The sequence below is a fragment of the Vanessa tameamea genome, chromosome 6, assembly GCF_037043105.1.
Source record: "Vanessa tameamea isolate UH-Manoa-2023 chromosome 6, ilVanTame1 primary haplotype, whole genome shotgun sequence".
Classification (NCBI taxonomy): Eukaryota; Metazoa; Arthropoda; class Insecta; order Lepidoptera; family Nymphalidae; genus Vanessa; species Vanessa tameamea.
The window spans coordinates 9,582,984-9,604,586 of record NC_087314.1 but is presented as its reverse complement, the minus strand read 5'-3'; the positions used below and the strand labels follow the sequence as shown (position 1 = coordinate 9,604,586).

The 21,603-nt window shown below is 32.8% G+C and overlaps 2 protein-coding genes across 6 annotated transcripts; both read right to left on the bottom strand.

The window, feature by feature from the left end:
- Positions 1–508: 508 nt before the first annotated feature.
- On the bottom strand, positions 509–6,803 carry LOC135193319 (stomatin-like). The gene is made up of 6 exons (XM_064215155.1): positions 6,756–6,803; positions 5,301–5,456; positions 4,668–4,765; positions 2,015–2,176; positions 1,171–1,336; positions 509–651 (listed from the first exon to the last, which is right to left on the bottom strand). The coding sequence occupies exons 1-6, from the start codon at positions 6,801–6,803 to the stop codon at positions 556–558; spliced, it is 726 nt and encodes a 241-aa protein (XP_064071225.1). The 3' UTR covers positions 509–555.
- A 1,642-nt stretch (positions 6,804–8,445) lies between these two features.
- Positions 8,446–16,003, bottom strand: LOC113393497 (mechanosensory protein 2-like). 5 transcript variants are annotated; one of them, XM_026630399.2, is made up of 8 exons: positions 15,763–15,957; positions 15,325–15,366; positions 14,878–14,978; positions 14,463–14,618; positions 10,101–10,198; positions 9,859–10,020; positions 8,941–9,106; positions 8,446–8,626 (listed from the first exon to the last, which is right to left on the bottom strand). In XM_026630399.2, the coding sequence occupies exons 1-8, from the start codon at positions 15,818–15,820 to the stop codon at positions 8,492–8,494; spliced, it is 918 nt and encodes a 305-aa protein (XP_026486184.1). In that variant the 5' UTR covers positions 15,821–15,957; the 3' UTR covers positions 8,446–8,491. The 5 variants fall into 5 exon arrangements, with proteins under 5 accessions (XP_026486184.1, XP_026486189.1, XP_026486186.1 ...); XM_026630404.2 differs by lacking the exon at positions 15,763–15,957 and adding an exon at positions 15,970–16,003 and having other exon boundaries at positions 8,447–8,626; XM_026630401.2 differs by having other exon boundaries at positions 8,447–8,626; positions 15,444–15,943.
- Positions 16,004–21,603: the final 5,600 nt, after the last annotated feature.

Here is a 21,603-nt window from a genome sequence, read left to right as displayed (position 1 = left end):
TCTATTCTGATAAAATGAAAATATTGCTTATAATTTGGTTATACATGAAAAATATACAGTTATATAGTACAGTCTTGTATGTGTCGTGTTGCCGCTAAGACGCAACGGATTGATAATTTGAGAATGAAAAAAGGATTATGAGTTGAATTTAAAATTCAGTAATAAAGATATGACCTTGGGTTTCTTGCATTCGTGGAATTCGTTTTTGTATGTCATTGTTTGGTATTATGTGATCGTCGAAGTTAGGAGAGACACTGTGTGATGGGGACGGCGATTGATTTAAATGATCAGATTTTCTAGGTTTTTCTTTTTTTTTCATGTCCTTTCAATTTGATATTTGAGTTGAATTATATAATGTATTATTTTGTGATATAAAAATATTTCTTCTCCCAGAGCTGACGTTCTCAGTTAAATTGACAACGTCAATAAACTGTCTTAAAATATCACGACGTTACATTTCTAGAATTTACTAACGACTACTGGTAAAGATAATTTAAGTTACCGATCTTTTATGTTCATGCCAAAAAATCCAACTGATGAATTTCAATATTTTATTTACTTTTGATGATCAGGAATATCAATAGGGAAAGGAAAAAGTATTGTCGTTTTCTGTTGTGAGGCGATATAGTTGAGCGATTGCAAATATCTTAACTGTAAACATTGATACTATTAGATCGTAAATATAATTAAAAAAAACTAAACACACGTGATTTGTAACACACGCAAGAATCATGGAATATCTGATGAATTGTCTTAATTTTTTTATCGTAGCTGATCCTAGATATGTTATCTACGTATAATTGTATCGAAAACTTACTAGACTTTTAAGTCAGTTATATTTAAATATATTTCTTTACTTTTTAGTATATTGAAGTTACTTAAAAAAATTCCGTTCCTTTTGGATTTTAACTAGGTTAAAAACACGATAGTATACATCTCATGCATTGTCTTATGTTCGTGATACAGGTAAAAACTGTGTTGTAAGATAAAGAAGATCAAGTTCCGACTCATGAAATCTACTAATGGAACCAAAGGAAATATTAAAAGATAATAAAATAAATATATAAAGTTGTAATAGTATCTCATTTCATACTATTATTAAGGAATTAATCTATATCGTAAAATAGGAGTTTAATCTACCACTAGCTATATATAAAAAAAAAAACATACAAGTATTGTTTGAGGTTTTTGCATAATAATCTTCGAGGCATCTCTAAGGTTTTCTGCTGCTTTTATTTCACCTTCAGCTTCTATAATTTTTGCTTTAGCGATACGCGTACCTTCGGCTTCCGCAGCCAAAGCTTTTTGCAATTCATATGGTAAAATTACATCTTTTCTGTATAAAGGATGTCGTTCATATAAACACACATATTATACGGTAGAATGTTTAAAATGGAATAGTCAGACACACTTCTTAGATTTTATTTATAGATTAACTGTGAAATATTATGTAAATTTAAAAAATAGCTAATTTCTCATACAAAAATGATAAAAATATTATCAGAAAGTCAGCGGTCTTCCAACATTTTAAAATTAATTATAATATTTATGGATGAATCTAATAAGACATAAAAGTTCAGTATCTTTTTTCGCTCTCTTTATCAACCGATCATCAACAAATGAACAAAATGTATGTTCGATACATGTTTTCTTCAAATCATCATCGATCAAATCTATACTAATATTATAATTATAAATGCGAAAGTAATTCTGTTTGTTGTCTCTTCACGCTTAAATTACTGAACCAATTTAGATGAAACTTGGTGTGAGAGTGGGAGAACATAGGCTATTTTTTTTTAATTCACCACTCGAGGGGGTAAAATTGGGAGTGACGGTTTGTGTGCCATAGGTAAAGTTTTATGAATTTCGCACGGGTAAAGCCGCAGGTTCAGCTTGTTTTAAATAAATGTCAAATCTCGACTATTGGTTAAATATTAGTTAATATAAACACTTAATTATGATTACAGTGTGAAATCAAGGTTAAGTAAAACTATTAAGGCTGTGAAATGATTACATTTCTACTCGTTCCACTTCGACGCCCCACTCTACTGTTCCATTATCTATTTCTTTACGAACCGCTTGACTGATTGATTCACGGTTTGTCAATAGATCTGACAACGTATATTGACCCAAAATATTTCTTAAAATAGTCACGGCCAATAATTCAGTTGCATGTCTGTAATTATAATTGAATATTAAATATATTATTAATATTCAATTTAATTATATAAAATATATTTAATACATTATTACATATTAAAAAACACAATGATCTGAAATATTCACTGTCTACTAGTTCTATGCACTAGTCACTGATTCAAATCCGAGCAAGCGGTACTAAATTGCTTGTTGAGTGTGTTTTTTATAAATCACTAAATACCTATTAGGCTTCGCGCTGATAGTATAAGGTATACGGTTTAGGTGTTATAGGCACTTGGCAAATGGGCCAACCGATGGTGTGCTACAACCAGTCCATACCCATATAGGTACCGCAGGTAATGTTTATCTCCTTGTATCACCTTTGCGCGACCATTGGGTTATAAGATGATGCCCCTCGTGCAAGTAATTACACTGGCTCACTCACCTTTTGAATCGTAGCGCAACCATACTAAGTTATACCCAGGTGGGCTTGTATAATGTCTTTACCACCAAGTAATATATTTTTTATATACAAATCTATTATTTAACGCGGCAAATGTAAGTAATGATCAGTCAGCATGTTTTTTCCGACAGCTTCAGTCAAATCATAGTGGTAGAGCCACGCTACATAGCTTCGCGTTGCAGGCGAATGGGCCTGCACGACTGAGGAAGAATCACACTCTCACTTAAAATCAGCGTAAAGTGGTAGGTTCGCTAATGTGTTTTGTCCGCTATGTGAGGGTTCCGGAGGCCCGTACTCCCTCCCTCCCAAACATAATGGTTGTGCAGAATTTGGTTAAATTACCCCAGGAGGGTAGCATTAACGATTGCGGTGGAGAATCCCTCTCTGGGCATCAATGGTCAGGACGTATGCCACCTGAACCACGAGATGGGGTAGGCGCTTACGTCAGAGTCGCTTTGGTAACCTTGAATGGCAGGATCTATCCATTATCTGTTTGCGTGTAGACTGCGATGATCATCTGCATATCTACGCATGTCTCTATAGGTCTCATAACGGTAATGCGAAACCGATCAACTAGTTAAGCACGTGCAACTAGCTACTGATTCCGTGCTGCAGCAGATCCCATCCACAAAAATCGAATTCTTGGCGATTTTAATGCCCACCATGTCGAATGGCTTGGATCACGCACTACCGATCATGCGTGTAGATCTGTTCTTGACTTCGCATTTATTAGGATGACTAACAGGTTATCGTCGATCACATCTGGGCTTGTCGGACCACTGTCTCATCCGGAGTACAGTGCCAGTTACGGAGTACTTACGATCTCGCTTCGTGGGCTGCCACCGAGTGTGGAACTACAAATCAGCAGATTGAGATGGGATGCGGTCCTTCTTTGCATCTTACCCATGGCAGCAGATTTGTATCTCGCCGGATGATCCGAGCGATGTTGCTGAATCTGTCGCCGATGTAGTGCTTCAGGGTATGAAATTTTTCATTCCGTATTCTGCGATGCCCATTGGTGGCAAATTCCTGCCCTGGTTTGGTCGCTTCTGTAAAATAGCATCACGCCGAAAATGGGAACGTTACCAAGACTGGGCTAACGCATCAGCGTCTCGTGATTTAAATACCAGCACATTCAAAAAGGAATATAACTCTGTATCTAGGTCCTTCAAAAGCGTCATTGCTAAGGCAAAGACGGAGTACATTGGCAGAATTGGCGAGAGACTGGTGCGCCTCCCTTCAGGAACACGTGCGTTCTGATCTCTCGCTAAGGCTGTCTTAGGGAATTTCTGTCAGCATTATTTTCCATCTCTGCACAGGGTCGGTGATTCATTGACCCATACCGCGAAGGAGAAAACTGATCTTTTAGACTATTTCGCGTCCGAACGTTGCGAACTCAACTATGGATGATCGAAGAAACTATGCATTTTCTACAGCATTTTTCATGGGGAATGTTCCGAGGAATTGTTTGGATTAATCTCGGTTGCTGAATTTCACCTTCGGACATCTCGTCAGCATTCCAAGTTTCGCTCGCACCACCTAGATGTCCGGAAATCCCCAAAAGCGCCATTTTTAAGATATTTTCTGCCTTGCATAACCACTCTGTGGAACCTGCTTCCGCAGTTATAATAAATGAAAAAAAATTACACATAACTATAATAAATTATACACCTAAACTTCATAAATCACTCCATTTGTGAAAACGGTATGAAAATCTGTCCAGCAGTTTTTGACTTTATCACGTTCAGAGGCGGCGGAATTTTTGTTTTACAATATGTAGTCATATCGTGTTCGGTGTAAGTAAAAACACATGAAAACCAAGCAAGCAAGATTGAATTTTTTTAAATTGGTATTCCCTCATTTCAAACATATACATTATACATACATAGACATATATCTAGCAAGTAGTTTAGAGCAAAATGCTAAAAAGAGTACTAAGTTATCTTGTGATAACCCGTGACGGGACAGTTAAATAAATACTTATAATAGGGATAAATACTTTTAAAAAGAGCTTAATTTTTACCATCCAGATTTCTTATAACAAATAAATTAATGTTACATTTACTTGTGAGATTGGACGTGTAACAAGCAGTTCAACGGTTTCAAAACGTGAAAATAAACAACAGCATCTACTGTTACGGTCACCAAATCTTTAGTAAGAATCTGAAAATTTAAATATTTTATTAAAGCACGTACTATAGACTCGAGATGGACCAAAAATTGCAGACTCAAACCAGGGCATGTGGTGTTAATCTAGTCGGTGGGAAGAAGAATGGTGTATGATGTGCTGGAATTAATTCTGCCAAACGTGATATCTAGCAGCCTGAACTTTTAGTAGCGTGGTGGATTAAGCGTTAAAAACTTTTCCTCAAGATAAAAAGACGGTTTTGTCCAACAATAGGGCAAGTACTGACTGGCTGGGTGACTAGCTTCTATAGAGGTTATATTGTGTTTTATATCCAAATATTTAAAACAAATTTAACTTCTCTAAAAGGTGGGTGTGCCAGGGTCATTACAGGCACATGGGATATAACTTTATAGTATCCAAGGTCAATGGCACTGGAAATATAAGAACTTATAATTTTTTTAACACGTCCTACGTTTCTACGTCAGTTTCCATCAGGTAGCCCATTTGCCAGTCCATCTACCTATTATACATTTAAAAGTTACTAACATGAATACATTATGCTATAAATACCTCTTGGGGCAGCACATTGAAAGATTGAGTTCGAAGATCAATTATTATAACTGTATCTGTACACGGAATTATCCAAATGATGCCGGGTCCGGCGGGGGAGACACTTCTTACTCGTCCGAAGCGCAATATTACTGCTCTTTTATACTGCTTCACAACCTATTCGTAATTTCATCCCAATGTATACAATTTAGGTTTAGTAATTTACGTCGCAGTTGAAACGACCATGATTTAATGTCTAAATAGTTATTATGGTAAATATAACGTATACATTATATGAAATAATTAAAAAATAGTAAAATTATCTAAATCTTATCGTCTTTGCTAAGATATGTGCGAAGGGTCTATGTTGGAGAACTCCGTCATAATTATTAATATGTAGCTAAGTAAGACTTATAAATTTAATAGGTGCAGGTAGTACAATTTCATTTTTTGTATTCATTTGTGACGTGCTAATGTTTTACTGGTTCAAATGTCATTTATTGTATTGCAATAAAAATATGTTTTTCAATTTTTAATACTTAACCTTCCTATACCTACACACCGATGAACTCTATGCATACAAGTGCGGCCATACACGACACGAATTATTCTAATTATTATTAAATTTACGAAATATACTTTATTTGAGGTGATATTTTATAAGCAAAAATTGTTAGAAGTGGATGACTCATGATCATAAAAAGGGAGTGGAAACAACAGTAAGTTGAGACTTTGAGCAACAAGCAATACGAAAGGTAATTAAAAAAAAAAACAAGACTTTCCGGATACTTAAAGTGATTACTATCTATGCCAGAACAAATGGAATAAAATATATCAACCAACAAATGCAACGATTATTGCTTCGTTTTTAGTGTTGTTGGCCCTTGTATATTTTAACCTACTACACAGGCTGTAATGAAAGACTATATAGAAATATCTAATTTTTATGAATTTAAGATTGATAGTTTATCTATACTAATATTATAAATGCGAAAGTAACTTTGTTTGTCTGTTGCACTTTCACGGTCAAACCACTAAACCGAATGGAATTAAACCTGGTATGAAGCAATCTGAAGCTGTAAGAAAGAACATAGGCTACTTTTTATGTCTATCATCTGACGACTGACTCCCTAAAACGCGAGCTAAGCTGCTGGTGACAATTAGTTAAGTAATATATTAAAATAGAGGTAGCATTTTCGGTCTAACAGATAATGCGCGGGTGGGTATACGTGTTACATTATTTACGCGGATATCGGAAGGTTAACTAACCATTACCTATATCTATTGGCTGAACAGAATTAGAAGTCAGATGAAAAATAATATCTAAATATCTTACCCGAAAGCAAAGTAATAAACTCAATGGAAACAATATTATGATTAATATTGTGATAAACCGTATTATTTTCTCCTTTAAAGATTCTTGTTTGATTTCTGTAAAAAAATAATTAAAAAAAAAAAATAGAAAAAGAAACAGACTGATATAATAGTAGCGCACTGGTTGCCGTGCAGAACTGTTTTCGTCATCTTTACGGCCTTGTAATGCTCAGATTCCAGTACAGTTTTACTAATTGATGCGTTAAAATATAATCATTGAAGCCCTTAAAATACCGCTGGAACCGGTCTTATTACGAGTATATAAAATAAAACAAATCACACAACTTAAAAAAAATACTTAGTGTTTATAATAACTTTGTATTTACCGTTGTAAAATTCCATTGTATCAGTTTTTAATCTTTCTTCCATTTTAATATATGTCATAAAAAATAAATATTCATAAACAATTTCGTTTTTTAATTTTATGTATTTTATTTGTGTATCAGGAATAATAATGATACGAGACTAGAAATAATGTCAAATCTGAAAGATACAAGATAAAGAGTTGTAGAGAAAAAGTAATGTCGTAGCCAGTTACCTATTACGGGCTTTGGGAATCTTTATGGTATAAATATAAAAAGTAATGCTTGTTTTTTTGTATATATTATATGTTAACGCTTCGTTCATGATTTGAATTTGTATTTATTTTTTTACTTACATGACAAATAATATTACATGAATATCCATTACTTTTGATCATACACTATTTACTTTTTTGGTATGAATTAATATTTAAAAAAAAAAAGCATACTAATATTATAAATGCGAAAGTAACTCAATCTGTCTGTCTGTCTCGCTTTCAAGCCAAAACTACTGGACCGATTTAAATGAAATTTGGTACACAAATAGTCTAGAGCCTGAGAAAGGACATAGGCTACTTTTTATTTGGAAAAAAGGGCTATAAAGGGTTGAAAAGGGGGATGCAAGGTTATAAGTTGTTGACAGGCTTGCTATCTTCTAACGTAATAGCATAATCAGAACATATGGACCGTACCTGTCGTGCGGGATAATCTAGTCTGTGACCAGATTAGTTAGACCCAGATGGATTCGAAGATGGAGACCGTTTCGGAGGCCTCTGTCGAAAAACATCGACCGTTGGAGACGGACGACTCCGACTCCGGTAGCGAGGGAGTCAAGACGGCGAGACCCGCTGCCCACCGCCGCGGCGAAAGTAAAGGTAACGGCCTCATCCGGGCTAGTGCCGAATTAAAGAAAAAGGAGGAGGAGGAACGGGAAGTTGCCTTCGAGAGGGCGCTCCGTAGCCGTGCCTTTAAAAAGGCACCAACCGAAGGGAAGGACGAGAGGACGAGAAAATGTGAAAAAATATGAAATAAACGATGAAATTAATTAAAATAAACAAAAGTACAGCGAAAATGTGCAGTGAAAAAATGCGATATCTCTAATATTTTAGAAGATAGCAAGCCTGTCACACAAAGAGGTCTTACATTAACGTAATATTTTAAGTTAATTTGTTAATATATTCATATTCTACGCGAGCGCAGCCGCGGGTAACAGCTAGTTTGAAATAAAATTTAAAATGTATTCTTAATTATTAAAGTTCATTCGTTTATATCATGTAAATTTTTCTCGATAGCGGCAAAATCGTTATCAGAAGTTTGAATTGATAAGTTGTTAAACATAATTGTTTTGTATTACAAATTAATATTTTATATTGATAAAGAATTGTGGAACTATTTGCAAACTTATGTATCGGACGAAAAATAAAAGATAATGAAATAAATTCTAGTTTAATAACAACTAAGTTTGTGGTACGCGCGTCTTTGGAAATGACATAGATTTTTGTTTAAATGATGACGATGACGTTATAATATTTAACTTCATACTGGTAACGACGGAGGTATGCTGGGCCCTGAGCCGCTCAAAAAACACTTGAGGAAATCCATCGGGAACGGAAAGATTATTGTTGAGCTCTTCTCAGCCGATATTGTGTTGAGAGATTGTAGGTATCTTAACTGCAACAAATTATGATGTACTTTAATAAATGGATGAACAAATACAAATTACAATTCTCATCGATTAGCTTGTACTAAAATATAGGGCATACATAAGTTTCGACTAATTCTGCCGATACTTTAGTGCTAATAATAAAAGTGGAATATCTCATGTCTTTTCGCAAATTAAAAAAAAACTACTTCACAATAAAAAAAAATGTGAAGTATTTCTTTTTTCAAAATGTAAATTTGACAAATACCTAATTTCTACAGTTATGATATTCTTGACACGTATTAATTATTATGGATACTTCAAATGTTGTTGCTTATCTTACCTGTAGAGCAGTAGGGTTGTCTAACATAACGAGGGATGCTTCTCTTAGAGCCTTTGAGGCTTTAATTTCGCCCTCAGCAGCAATTATTTTAGCTCGGGCCTCTCTGTCAGCTTCTGCTTCAGCTGCCATTGCTCTCTGCAACTGTACTGGGAGTCGGACATCTTTGCTGTAATCCAAGATTTAATAAATAGATCTTTCAACGTGAACTTCCTTGGGTCGCGTCTAATACAATATTTCGGTTTCATATATTACTACACATGTAAAGACGAAAAGGATTTTTTATTTGAGCGTTCTTATATTAAGATCTGCCAACTCTATTTGGAAAACTTTTCTCGTTAAATATCTTATTTCTGGCCCTAATGGTTATAAGACTAGAATCTTAACCGATGACTTTGAGTTGAAATCCGACCAAGTACCACTGAATTGCTCGGCGGTGAAGGAAAACATCGTGAAGAGAATCTGCTAATTGTATCCATGAACATGCATTGGAGCAAACTTCATACCTTTTCCTCAAAAAGGAGAGGAGGTGACAGTTCAGTAGTGAGACATTAACATGCTCTTCCATATTTTATGGTATTTCTAGAGTTAGATTATTCATGAGAACGACTCACGACCCATACGGATGGAACAGAAACGTTTAACGCGGGTGAAACCGTCCTGATCAGTTAGTAGCTGAACATAGTAATATAGGTCACACGAATGTAAAATTAACTGCAGATTAATGTTATTACTGCATATGCTAAACTGTTTAAACTATAGAGTAAACTATAGCTATAAAATAACTGCCTGTATTTTTCTCAAAGCTTGGAAAAGTTTTTCATTACCATTGGGGAAAGGATTAAAGTAAGTACAGACAGTAGCTTTTAAAAAAATAAATAATGCCTTAAAAACCTTAGAGAATAGAATAGTATGTATTACATTTCAACTCTTTCCACTTCAACTCCCCATGGATCAGTCGCTACGTCCAAGTTGGTTTGCATCATATGACTTATGGCTTCACGATCAGATAACAGCTGGGCTAAGTCACGCATACCCAGAACATTGCGCAATGTTGTCGCAGCGAGGAGACGAGTAGAAGCACTAAGAAATAAATATAAATAATTAAAACAGGTACTATTATGAAATATTCAAAAGAACCTGATTTGTCAAAAAAATATTACCTATAATCTGCTACACGAACTACTGCGTTTAACGGTTCCTTTATTCTATAGTAAACAACTGCATCGACCGCCACAGTAACTGAATCTCTTGTGAGAACCTGAAAGTGGGTATTTATTTTTTATTAAAATAGTTAATGAATATTCTTAGTCAAACAAAACTTAGGTATATTTTGCTTATACATTCCACCAGGATTTAAAAATTTGGTTAATTAGTCTTAATACATAGGCCAATATCAATACTTCTAATAGTTGGTAATATAATAAAATCATCTATAATCAACAGATTATACATAAAAAAAAAAAAACGGTTTTCATGTTAAAAAAATAAAACAGGTACTTTATTTCAATTCTCTAAGTATATATTTACACATATACATATTATATATATAAGTATCAATCAATCTAATTATATTAATAGATTATGGTAGTCTTCGGTACCTAACAGAATAATATATTGTTTGTAAAAATTGAAACTAGTGGTATAACGTAGACCCACTTGAAACATACGTAATTTAAAGTAAATATGGGTTAACTTTGAGTAACTTACGTGGACACTCCACGTAACTAAGGGCATTGCCCAGGCCTCCATACTAAGTCCGTTCTACTTCATGAACGACGTCAACGATATTATCAATGAGAATGAAACATTTCCTAATTTATTCGTAATACATACCTCATATCTTCTAATAGCGATATACATAGGTAAAAATTCAAACAAAAATACAAGTTAATTTTGTTCGAATTTTCTTACGTCATAACAAAACGAATGCAGCAATTCGTATAATTAAACATGACCATCAACGCTCGCAGTCATGTAGTAACCTTACAGAAATATATAATAGTTCACCACTACGATTAGTCAGTGAACAGAAACATTATATGATTAAAAATAAGGTACAAAAAAACGTAAGTCAAAAACATAAATAAATAAACTATCTAAATTAAATCAAACATACGTATAAAAAAATAAATATATTTATTGGCAATTTTTATCAAGAACAGTTGACTTCAGCCCGTCACACATACTCGTACCTAAATATAGTAAATATTACGTTATTTACTATATTTAGGTTATTACATAATTTTACTTTTTACCTCAGAAATTGGTTTAGATAAATTTAAAATACATCATATTTAATATTTTTGGGCTACAGGTTAATATTTGACTCTCTGATGTTCCAATAGCTCAGTGGATAGAAGGTGAGGGCTGGCACCATCGACCAATCATGTGCTTTTCGTGAATATAAATAATCTCGTGGCGGGAAAGGAAAAAGTATTTATTAAACTCGCATGTAGAATAATCTCCAAACCTTTCCCTTATGGGAGTCGTTACCCAGCAGTAGGATGTTTACAGGTTGCTGCTTTGTTTTTAGATTACCAAAGGCTTAAAAGTTAGTTAGTGTAACGAACTACTACTATCCCTCAAATAATATCACTCATCCCATGGCTGTGTTCTTTAAGAGTGTGAAGGCCAAGGGAGCGCTCCAAAGAAGAAAAAGTCTTCGAAAGTACTAGCCCTGATTTCGACAATTCAACTTATGTTTTTACTCATCTTAATACAGTCCACTTATCTCTCGCGCGTACAAACACAATATTTAAATAATTTACATGCTGTTAAGGTTTTCTGAAAGCATATCTGGGTAGGTAACACTTCGTCATCACATACTGAGCTAATCAATCCTTTGTACTGTTGTTTTCCAGTTTGACGGTTAAGAGTAATTATTATAGGTTAGGGATGTAACTTCTTAGATTAGTGACACATTGGCTATGTAATGAAAAGATGATATTTCTTGGTGACCATACATCAAGTGATCAATTTGTATGTGTTCCATCGTTTGGACCATATCAACTTAGTGATTTATGTTCTATAGTGAACCAGTGGAATGAGTTGTGCTATATACATGAGGTAGATCAGCATTTGGAACCGTATTAATAATTTTTACATGATACTTGATTAATATTTAATTTAATAATTTTAGCACAGTATATAATATAACTATCGATAAAATATATTAACACACTTTCATGTTGTAATTCAACTATGACTTATTTTTAATCAAAAATTATTTTAATTTAAGAAATCATTACACGTTTACATTAAAACTAATTTTGTAAAATAGCGATTCAATTATGCATTCAAAAAAAAATACTTACATAAAATATATTTTAATTTAGATTGACGTTATATATTCATCGTAATAATTAAATGGGGAAGCAGAAACATAACGTGGGCGATACCGCGTAAAGCAGCTGGCTCAATAATGAAACGGTTATGAGGTAGAACGGGTTAGACAACTAGTACAAGACACAATTGTTTGTGCATCGTAAAACTTTGATTGATGGTTTATAGGAACATCAATTAGACGCAAACCAGCTGAATGGCAGGCATTCGGGTTAACTGTTTTCAATACCAATGCCAATTCCAAATCGTCTTTGTTTGTAGCCATGTGTTCTTTGTTATATGCATCGTAGTTATGTTTAAGTTCCGTCGCGGTATATTTAGTACTGGAATGATTGGCTTGTTAGGAACACGAGTAGTGATATTATTCAAGGTGTTTTTTTTTTTTTGTAAAGATTTGTGATTAGATGTTGTTCAACTCTCTACATGTTTCAAATTGAATATTACACGTATCAGTGAAAAATATTTGATTTATTATACTTCGTGTTTTAGTTGGCTGATCAGGATAAGGATATCCGCAAATTTTCAATATTAGCATTTGGTAGTTTCGTATGGATTAGCGTCATTGGAAATATCTTTTAAAAATATATGATGTTGTTAAATTCAGAAAAATAAGATGTTTATTATAATTTACAAAATAACCCAAATTCAAAACAAGGATATTTCATATTTAAACGCTATTTTTATTAATAAGTACATAATCATAAGATATCTACTTACTTACTATTAATAAGGCAAAAAAAATATGATTCTTTAATTGCGCTTTTCGAGGGATCTTCAATTCCATTTCTAAAAATAAATTTTGTGTTAGTATATCATATTTAGAGGTATTGCCCAAAATAAATAAAGAGAGGCCTATGTCCAGCAGTGGACGAATATGGGCTGATGATGATGATATCATATATTGTTAAAATTAAGGTTAGGTTAGAATAGACTAATATATAACATTACATTACGACCAACGGGGGTCGGACTGTAATATTTAACGTGAGTAAAACCACGCAGAGTAGCAAGTTTATTTTAACGACCGAAGTGTTTGTTTAATCAGACGCGCTCATTTCAAACTAGCACTCCGATTTGAATAATAATTTTTGCGTTAGATAGTGCGTTTATTAAGACAGATCATGGGGTATAATGTATCTATATAACCAAGGAGAGTAGGGGTAATCAATACGTTTAACAATATAGCAATCATAGGTATACTTGAAGTTGTTATTTTTTTTTTATCATATCGGTCGGCGGACGTGCAAATGGGTCACCTGATGGTAAGTAGTCACCACCACCCATCGACAATGGCATTGTAAGAAATATTAACCATTCTCTACATCACCAATGCGCCACCAACCTTTGGAACTAAGATGTTACATCCCTTGTGCCTGTATTTACACTGGCTCACTCACCCTTCAAACCGGAACACAACAATACTGAGTACTGCTGTTTGGTGGTAGAATATCTGATGAGTGGGTGTTAACTACCCAGACGGGCTTTCACAAAGCTCTACCACCAAGTAAAATAGTAATAAAAATAAATAAAATCGTATAAAATAAAATTGTTATGAATAGTAATAAAAATAAAATCGTTTGCAAAGACACTGGTACTGATGATCTGAATGATGATGAAATGAATTGCACTGCAAGAAATGTGAAACTCCTCGTACAGTTAGCGCACTTTTAGCCATAGGATCTATTCGTTAGATGTAATTTGTTCTTGTAATTACACCGGTTTAATCACGCTTCAAACTGAAACACCGCAATATCTAGTTTTGATGTAATCAGTTTGTTTTTTTGTTTCATAAGTCAACGCGACTTGGTAAAAACATAAAGTGATCGAACTGAAAACTATTTAGCTTTGTTCAAGCGTGTATGATTTTCACAGACTACTCACTTACATCGTTATCTAGTGCCAAAAGTAATTATTATTTTTTTAAAGATGAGTAAGCCAATGTATATATCAATATGAGACATAGATTCTATACCTAGTTGGTAATAATTTGTATAGTGCTAATATCTATAGGCGGAGGAGACCATATGTAAGAATATAATAGTGACTATAAATAATAAATATAAGACGCTATGTAGAGTCATGTTGGTTAATTCTGAGGTAAGGTTAGCAGAAGAGAAGTAGACCTTAGATAAAAAAATAAAATATTGTGTACTACTAATTGATTTGAAATTGGTTCATACCTCTTGGGGTGGTACATCGAATGATACTGTTCTTAAATCAACTTTTCTGTAAGTATCGACACAGGGCAATATGAAGAAGAGACCAGGTCCTCTCACGCCACCTTTACGTAATCGACCGAGGCGGAAAATCACTGCGCGTTCAAACTCCTGGACGACCTGAGAAGTATTAAGGGCTTACTTATTAATAAATATTTTCTCTATTAAATATTAATCTATACAATATTCTAAATGTTTATAATATTCTAAATTAATTTGTAATAATACTAAAATGAAAAATTCATTTGTCTATACCACGATACAAAATTTATGTTAAAATTGTGAATTTGGGACAAAAGTAAATTTCTCATTTTATAATTACAAATTAAAAATAATCTGAAATTGTTCTAGAAAAAAATAAACATTAATTTTCATTTACCTTAAAACATTCGAATAACGAAAACGGAAATGTAATAATGACAAGGAGAAACGAGAAAAATGTTGCAAATTTTTCAACACATCCAACAGCATGCGGATTTGCTGAAAAGAAAGTTTCAATCTAATTATTTTTTTATTATAATCAAGAACAAAAGAAAGATTCTGCATTCGATATAGGCAATAAGATTGCACTCTGTTAATTAATTAATAATAATAATTATAGTGATTTAAATAATTATATATGAACAAAATTATTATAACGCTAAGGTGCAATATTTACAATGGCTGTTAATCGCATATAAATGGTTTATTTTGGCAGCATTTAAACGATATTTACATGAACTTGCTTATTACTTTTATAAATGTACCGATTACGAAGCGATAATAATTAAAATTACTCATGAATTTAATTAATCACGAAATTTACTTTCGACGTTAAAATACTTACGCATGTGTATCGTGATAGCGCAAGTCGTACCCGTATCACAATCTAAAATATTCAAATTTACAAATTAATTTTAATTATACGTTAACAGTTAGTTTTTAAGCTTATCAGTTTCTACTTACGGCTGGGTACGTTATCACGTCTAGTGCTTACAGATCTTAGTTCCGTATGCATCGTGAATAATTCAAGATTATATAATTTAAGCTATCAAAACATAATGAGCTAAATTCGTTAAATGATACCAATTTCTAATAACACGTTTAATTCGGCCAACAAACACTGACTGCGCTGACATTCGGACTAACTTACTGTCCGATGAGCGCATGTTTACGCGACCCAAAAACAACACGATACCAACTAAAAATATCAAATACAATGCTAATGTTTCGAATTGTAAAATAATAACATGTCTCTGGATAAGTTTCGATTACAGATATTTACGTATTTCGAAGTAGCACTCCACTTCGCCTGAATCCTTGTCGTGACAACCGAAATCCATGAGGAATTAGAAGCGCAAATTGACGCGCATTGACTGATTTCTGAATCAATCAATCTAAGTGTTTGCAGTGTGATCTAACCGGTGTCTATATTGGTACTACGGTGAACACGGATAGTCAGGTTGACGGTAAAAATAAATAAATAACGCACTTCCCATGTCGATGGACGAACGGGCGCACAGTGGCTCGCGATGCAGAGTATTGTTGGCTAAAACACTTTGGAAACATTTACCATAATACATTGTATATGAGGATGTTTAGATAATAACTTCACTATTAATATTAAAGTGTTTTAAAAGTTAATCATGTTACGGTTATGGTTGTCGGCGTAATTGTCGGTAATATGATATGTTTGATTGTTTTTCTTGTTTAAATGAATTGATGTGACTATTACACTTAATTACGGAGATTCTAGGGATTTATTTTCGGTTGACTCTTAACAACCGGTATTTAATATAATACTGTATAATCAAGTTTCAAATGTAATTTTAAAAGTGTACAATTAAAAAATATTTTGATTAGACCTCGTAATAGATATTGCAAATTATACTTAATTATTCTAATAAAAATATTTAGAAAATAATCAGACTTCTAATGATATTTTAGCATAAATAGTAGTTGTAGCTTGCGATTTACGGTCTAACGGAATACTTAAAACAATCAACATTCAAACTTCAGACTGATAGTGAAAATTTCTTAACAGAAAAATCTAACCTAACCTGGGTTTAAATTAAGAATATCACGATATGTAATCTTATAAATCAGAAAGTGATTTTTAGTGTTGGAAAAATTCCTGATGGAACCACTCAGAAATGAGTTTGTATAAAGACAAGCAGAAATACTAGAGCATTAAAATACTTATTTTTTAATATTATAATTATCTTATGATGTATAAAAGTATGATTACGATATTTCCTGTTGCCGTACGTTTCACTCATCACACACGCGAAAACCGAAACAGATGGCCGACTTGCGATGAGCCTTTGTTTATAAGACGTGCATACGCACCTCTTGTCGGCCAAATATAAGATAATTTAAGCGATTAATGTGTTCTTTATTTGGACCGTTGCATTATTATAACTTGCATCAATAAAACGTGTTACAATAATGTAATTTGTGTAATAGTATGGGCCACCTGCTAGTGTTTATTCTAGATCGTTTATTTTGGCAGATTTATATAATTTGTTAATTGTAACGTAACTTATATATAAATATTTATTAATATCACTCTTCATATCTACATAAACATAAACATATCGAAGGAAATGTGAGGTTTATTCAAACTACGTTATAATTTTTTGATGTGTAACATCTTTCTTCTCGTCGTTCTGTCGAGAGTTATTTCATGAAAAGGGACGAAAGTGAGTAGCAGGAAGCCGGGGAAGCACATACTATTTAATTCGACCAAGGAACGCGCACTGTACTAGAAATGTAGCCCTCAGATGGTATCAAACCATTTTCCGAGAGTGTTTAATGTTGATGTTGCTTAGTATATAGGTATCGTCCACTCCTATATTCTACGTCAAACTGCAATAATCGGTCTGAAGGGTAAGTAAGCCAATGTAGCTAAAGGAACAGGTGTCATAGCATCTTATTTCCCGAGGTTAGTTGTTCACACTCACCCTTCAAATCTATGATGAGTGGGTGGTATATACCCGGACGGGCTTACACAAAGCCTTACCATCAAGTAAGGACTGTAGTTTTCAGTAGTAGTGTTAGTAGATTAACAAAAATATTTATATCTTTGTGGTTTATTTTGATATTTCTTACATAAAATTGTATAATATTCAAACTTAATATAATTCTTAGAAAGGTCATACATTTGTCTTCGTGCACATGACATTTGAAGTAAAAAGTTTACATATTTTTATAAACATGTATTCTTTGTTATATTTGTGTAAAACACCAACTAAATGTATTTTGTTAACCATAAATAAGTTATAGTTGAAATATTTTAAGATTACGTTAAAATTGAAATGAAAAAAAAAGACGTCTGGAGTGTGTAAATCAAAACAATATCCTTCTAGTGTTTATCTCCAAAATTCAATTAATTTGCTTACCTCGACCGCACCGATTGACCACTTTATCTCATAAATTGAATTAAGAATTAAATTGAATTGGTTGAATGCGCTAATCAAAATTAAAAAGATTTTTTTAAAAGTCCTGTGATTTGCAATTATTTCTTAAGGATTAAGAAACCAGTACATAACATTACAACATGAAATTATTGCGTATGTATTATACCGATCATTACTTTCTTCTGTAGATAAACAATATTGCAATTCCGCAGGTAAAAATACTGCACAATACTTACCATTTATTTTGCTAATGTCTAAATAAAAAAGGTAAAAAAAAAAGGGCTAATAGTTCTCAACGCATATTAAAATCAAATCTGCGACTTTCAGTAGCTCGGCGCATTTTATCTGTTAGTATTTTTTATTTTATTTAAAATATAATCCAATATATAAATTATTAAATGTATGTAACTCGTATTGATAGACAACCGACACTTATAATTACTAGGTCCAATCCAAGAACATTAAGTACTAAAACCAGTCTTTGAGCAAGTTATGTCTGTCTATTTACATATTAACTTGTTGATCTTTACATTTTGACTATCTTTTGACCCAAAAGATCAAAGGCTGAATCAAACAACAAATCAACGGTAGACGAATGATTGAGTACTTTTGATTATTTTTTATATAAATGCATTTGTGATAAGATAAAAAATAATAATTGGCAAACCTTTAATTATTTAAATTCGTCAAAAATCTCGGCAACCTGATGAATGATCATGCTTTCAAACACGAAAGTGGCAACATTTAAACAACAACAAATAAAATCGTAATAAAACCAAGATCTTTATTCAAATAGGCTCGTCTAAGTACGCTTGAAATATTAGAATTATTTTCTTACTAAGAAGAATCACCAAGAAACGGCAGATTTGGAGTATTGTATGAATAGATTTTTTTAGTATGAGAATTATTAAATTGTTTAAACATAAAGAAACAGCTCACAAAATTGAGAGTAGGCTTTATTATTACAACCGGTTTAGGTAAACCTTGTTTTATGTCAAATAATTTATTAGATCCAAGATAGCCCAGTGGATAGAAAATCTGGATCTTAATCGATGAACAAGATACGAATCTGAGCATACAACTAAACTTTCACTAGCTTTATTTGTGTTTAAAATTTCACGCCAGTTACTGAGAAAAAACATCGAGAGGAAATTTGCGTGTCTTGGATGAAATTCTGCCATATCTATATATATCAACCATCCGCGGTGGAACTCTGTACTTTCTCATTAACAAGAGGCGGCTTTTGCATAGTCGTGGGAAAGTTTTGAGCTGTTAGTATTAAAAGTATTAATAGACTGTATAAATAGAGTGATACACATCAAATATGGCCGTGGGATGAATATGATTACAAACTACTTTTCATGCAAAATAATTCCCAGAACAGAGCGATATGGATTCAGACTTAATTTACTTTTGAAATAAAAATAAAATTGCTAATATATATACCTATATGTAATATATGGGTGATCATCGAGGTCAAATTTATTTCATTAATAAAATACCTTTAACATAATTTATTAAGGTTACATTACCAATATAGAGATCGTAATGCGTCTAATATTTTTATATAGCAATTAGTTTTTACATGATTAAAATAATGATCGGTTCTCATGGACTAAAAATACTTTGTTCGATAACCGTGATAAGGTATTCGATTAGAAAATACTTGAACTCGAAGTGGCATAGTGCAGATTTCTTATAAGTCCTACATTAATAGTAGCATAGATTTTTTGTTACCACGTCAAGAGTATAAAAAGGTTTTCGTGATCAAATATATCATATGGTATTGGTAACTGGGCCAAATCTTAGTAAACCTAAATAGAGAAAGTTGTATTGCAAAAATAATCTCAGGGGATTGGTCATGTCAACAGAGATACTAAGTGAGACTTTGTAATGACTTTATTTTTATTAGCTTAATAATCTTATACTTTAAGGCAAAAACTTATACTAAAATCTGAATGTTTTTTTTATTACGATAGCATTTAATTTCGAAATAAATATATGCTATATGTACATTGTTTTAACTAAATATGTTTATATGAACGTCTGGTTAAGTAGGTTTCAATGGAAGCTGGATGAATAACATCTGGTAATAAGGAGATGTCAACCTCCAGTAGGTTGGCATATTGACATCTCCACCATAGAAGAGCCCAGATATGACTGAGGTTATCGATACTATGAGACTTTCTCAAGGCTCAATTTAATTTGCAAACGCAGGTGACAAAATATGCAAGCTACAATTTAGCATCAACCATCACAATGACCATACCGGTGGTTTTAGTACTCCCAATCCGACCCCATCTCTGTCTGCAGTAGGAGAGATCATTTTCCATTGTTGAAAAAAGAATTGATTGATTTTCGTAACTTTCAATGTATTAAAACGATTTAAGCTATGTCAATCTTTCAATAATATCTTATTGCGAAATTTCAAAGTGCAGTAAAAGTAAAGTTTTGAAATATAATATGTTGCACTTTTGATTATATAACTGGTCAGAAGTATGTCCGAAAGAACTAAATGGTTTAGTTATATAACATATTACGTCCTGTATAAAGACAGGTGTGCCTAATTATATATAGAACATTTTACAAAATGACGTAATATTTCATCATTCGATCCCACGAATGTTTCGAATCACGAATGTCCTGTACATAATCTATTATAAAAATATCTCGATTGACTGATTGCCACACATTCATTATAAGATATAAAGACTTAACATTTGGCGATAATCCTCGTTTTAATAAATAATTTTGCTAATATTTAACTTTAAGGCGGTGAATTGATCGGATTATATCTCTTCAATCTTCAACTGCAGCTGATCGACCAATATTTGAAGTACACCAAGATGTGTAATATATGCTGTATTATATCAATGATACACACGTTACGGGACACATTAATAAGTACATTATGTTTAACTTTTCGCAGGTGAACCCGCGTCGTTTAGTAAAAGCAATTTATAAAGACAGCATGTTTCGCTTTATGAATGATTGTAAATTGACACCGCGCCAAGAAAATAGAATCGCGGATGAAAACGACTAAATTCTACTTTATTAAAACTATGTATGTATATCTAACAACTTATAATTCAAAGATAGTGAGTTTTGTATGCGCTTAATGTACGTATTTATTTTGAATAGATATATAATCATTCATATGTTTATACAGCTTATGCTGTAATAACTTCGCGTAAGCTTTATTTCAACATTAATATTTTATTTGTAATATTTTCGTTAAGATATTGGCATGAATATTAGTAGAGGTAAAATAATGTTACTTGATTATTACTATATGATCGCAAAATGATAATTAATCTGTCAAATGTCAAATAAACATTTGAGACAATTCTAACTAGCGTGGTTCTCGCGAGTGGTATCCAAAACACTATTATTTATTTTATTTTCTTTTATTTTGAATTTGATACACTCAGTGTAACTGTCCATGCATGTTGTAAGGTTATCTCTAAAGATGGCGTCCTTTTGATTTTGAATGCTCTTTACAATTGGTTATTTCGTTACCTACTGTAGATATGCTATGACGTTGGTCCTTAAATTAAAATGAGACTATAAACAGTTTCGCATTCGTGAGGCTTTTATTGCGTTGGTGTGTTCGATTAGTGACACACATTTAAAAAAAAATCCATATAGACCGGGAGATGATTACACAAAATATTAGGTAATTTGTACCAGTATGGCGGTTCTTCAGG

Bases quoted from the DNA above. Each gene is read 5' to 3' on its own strand.
- LOC135193319 (XM_064215155.1), bottom strand. From the start codon at position 6,803: ATGACGAAAACAGTTCTGCACGGCAACCAGTGCGCTACTATTATATCA. The intron at 5,457-6,755 runs GTCTGTTTCTTT...AATTACGAATAG, and splicing joins AGTGCGCTACTATTATATCA to GTTGTGAAGCAGTATAAAAG. The intron at 652-1,170 runs GTATGTTTTTTT...CAATGTTTACAG, and splicing joins AAAAACCTCAAACAATACTT to TTAAGATATTTGCAATCGCT.
- LOC113393497 (XM_026630399.2), bottom strand. From the start codon at position 15,820: ATGGATTTCGGTTGTCACGACAAGGATTCAGGCGAAGTGGAGTGCTAC. The intron at 15,367-15,762 runs GTAAATATCTGT...TGAATATTTTAG, and splicing joins GGAGTGCTACTTCGAAATAC to ATTGTGATACGGGTACGACT. The intron at 14,619-14,877 runs GTAAATGAAAAT...AATACTTCTCAG, and splicing joins CGTTATTCGAATGTTTTAAG to GTCGTCCAGGAGTTTGAACG.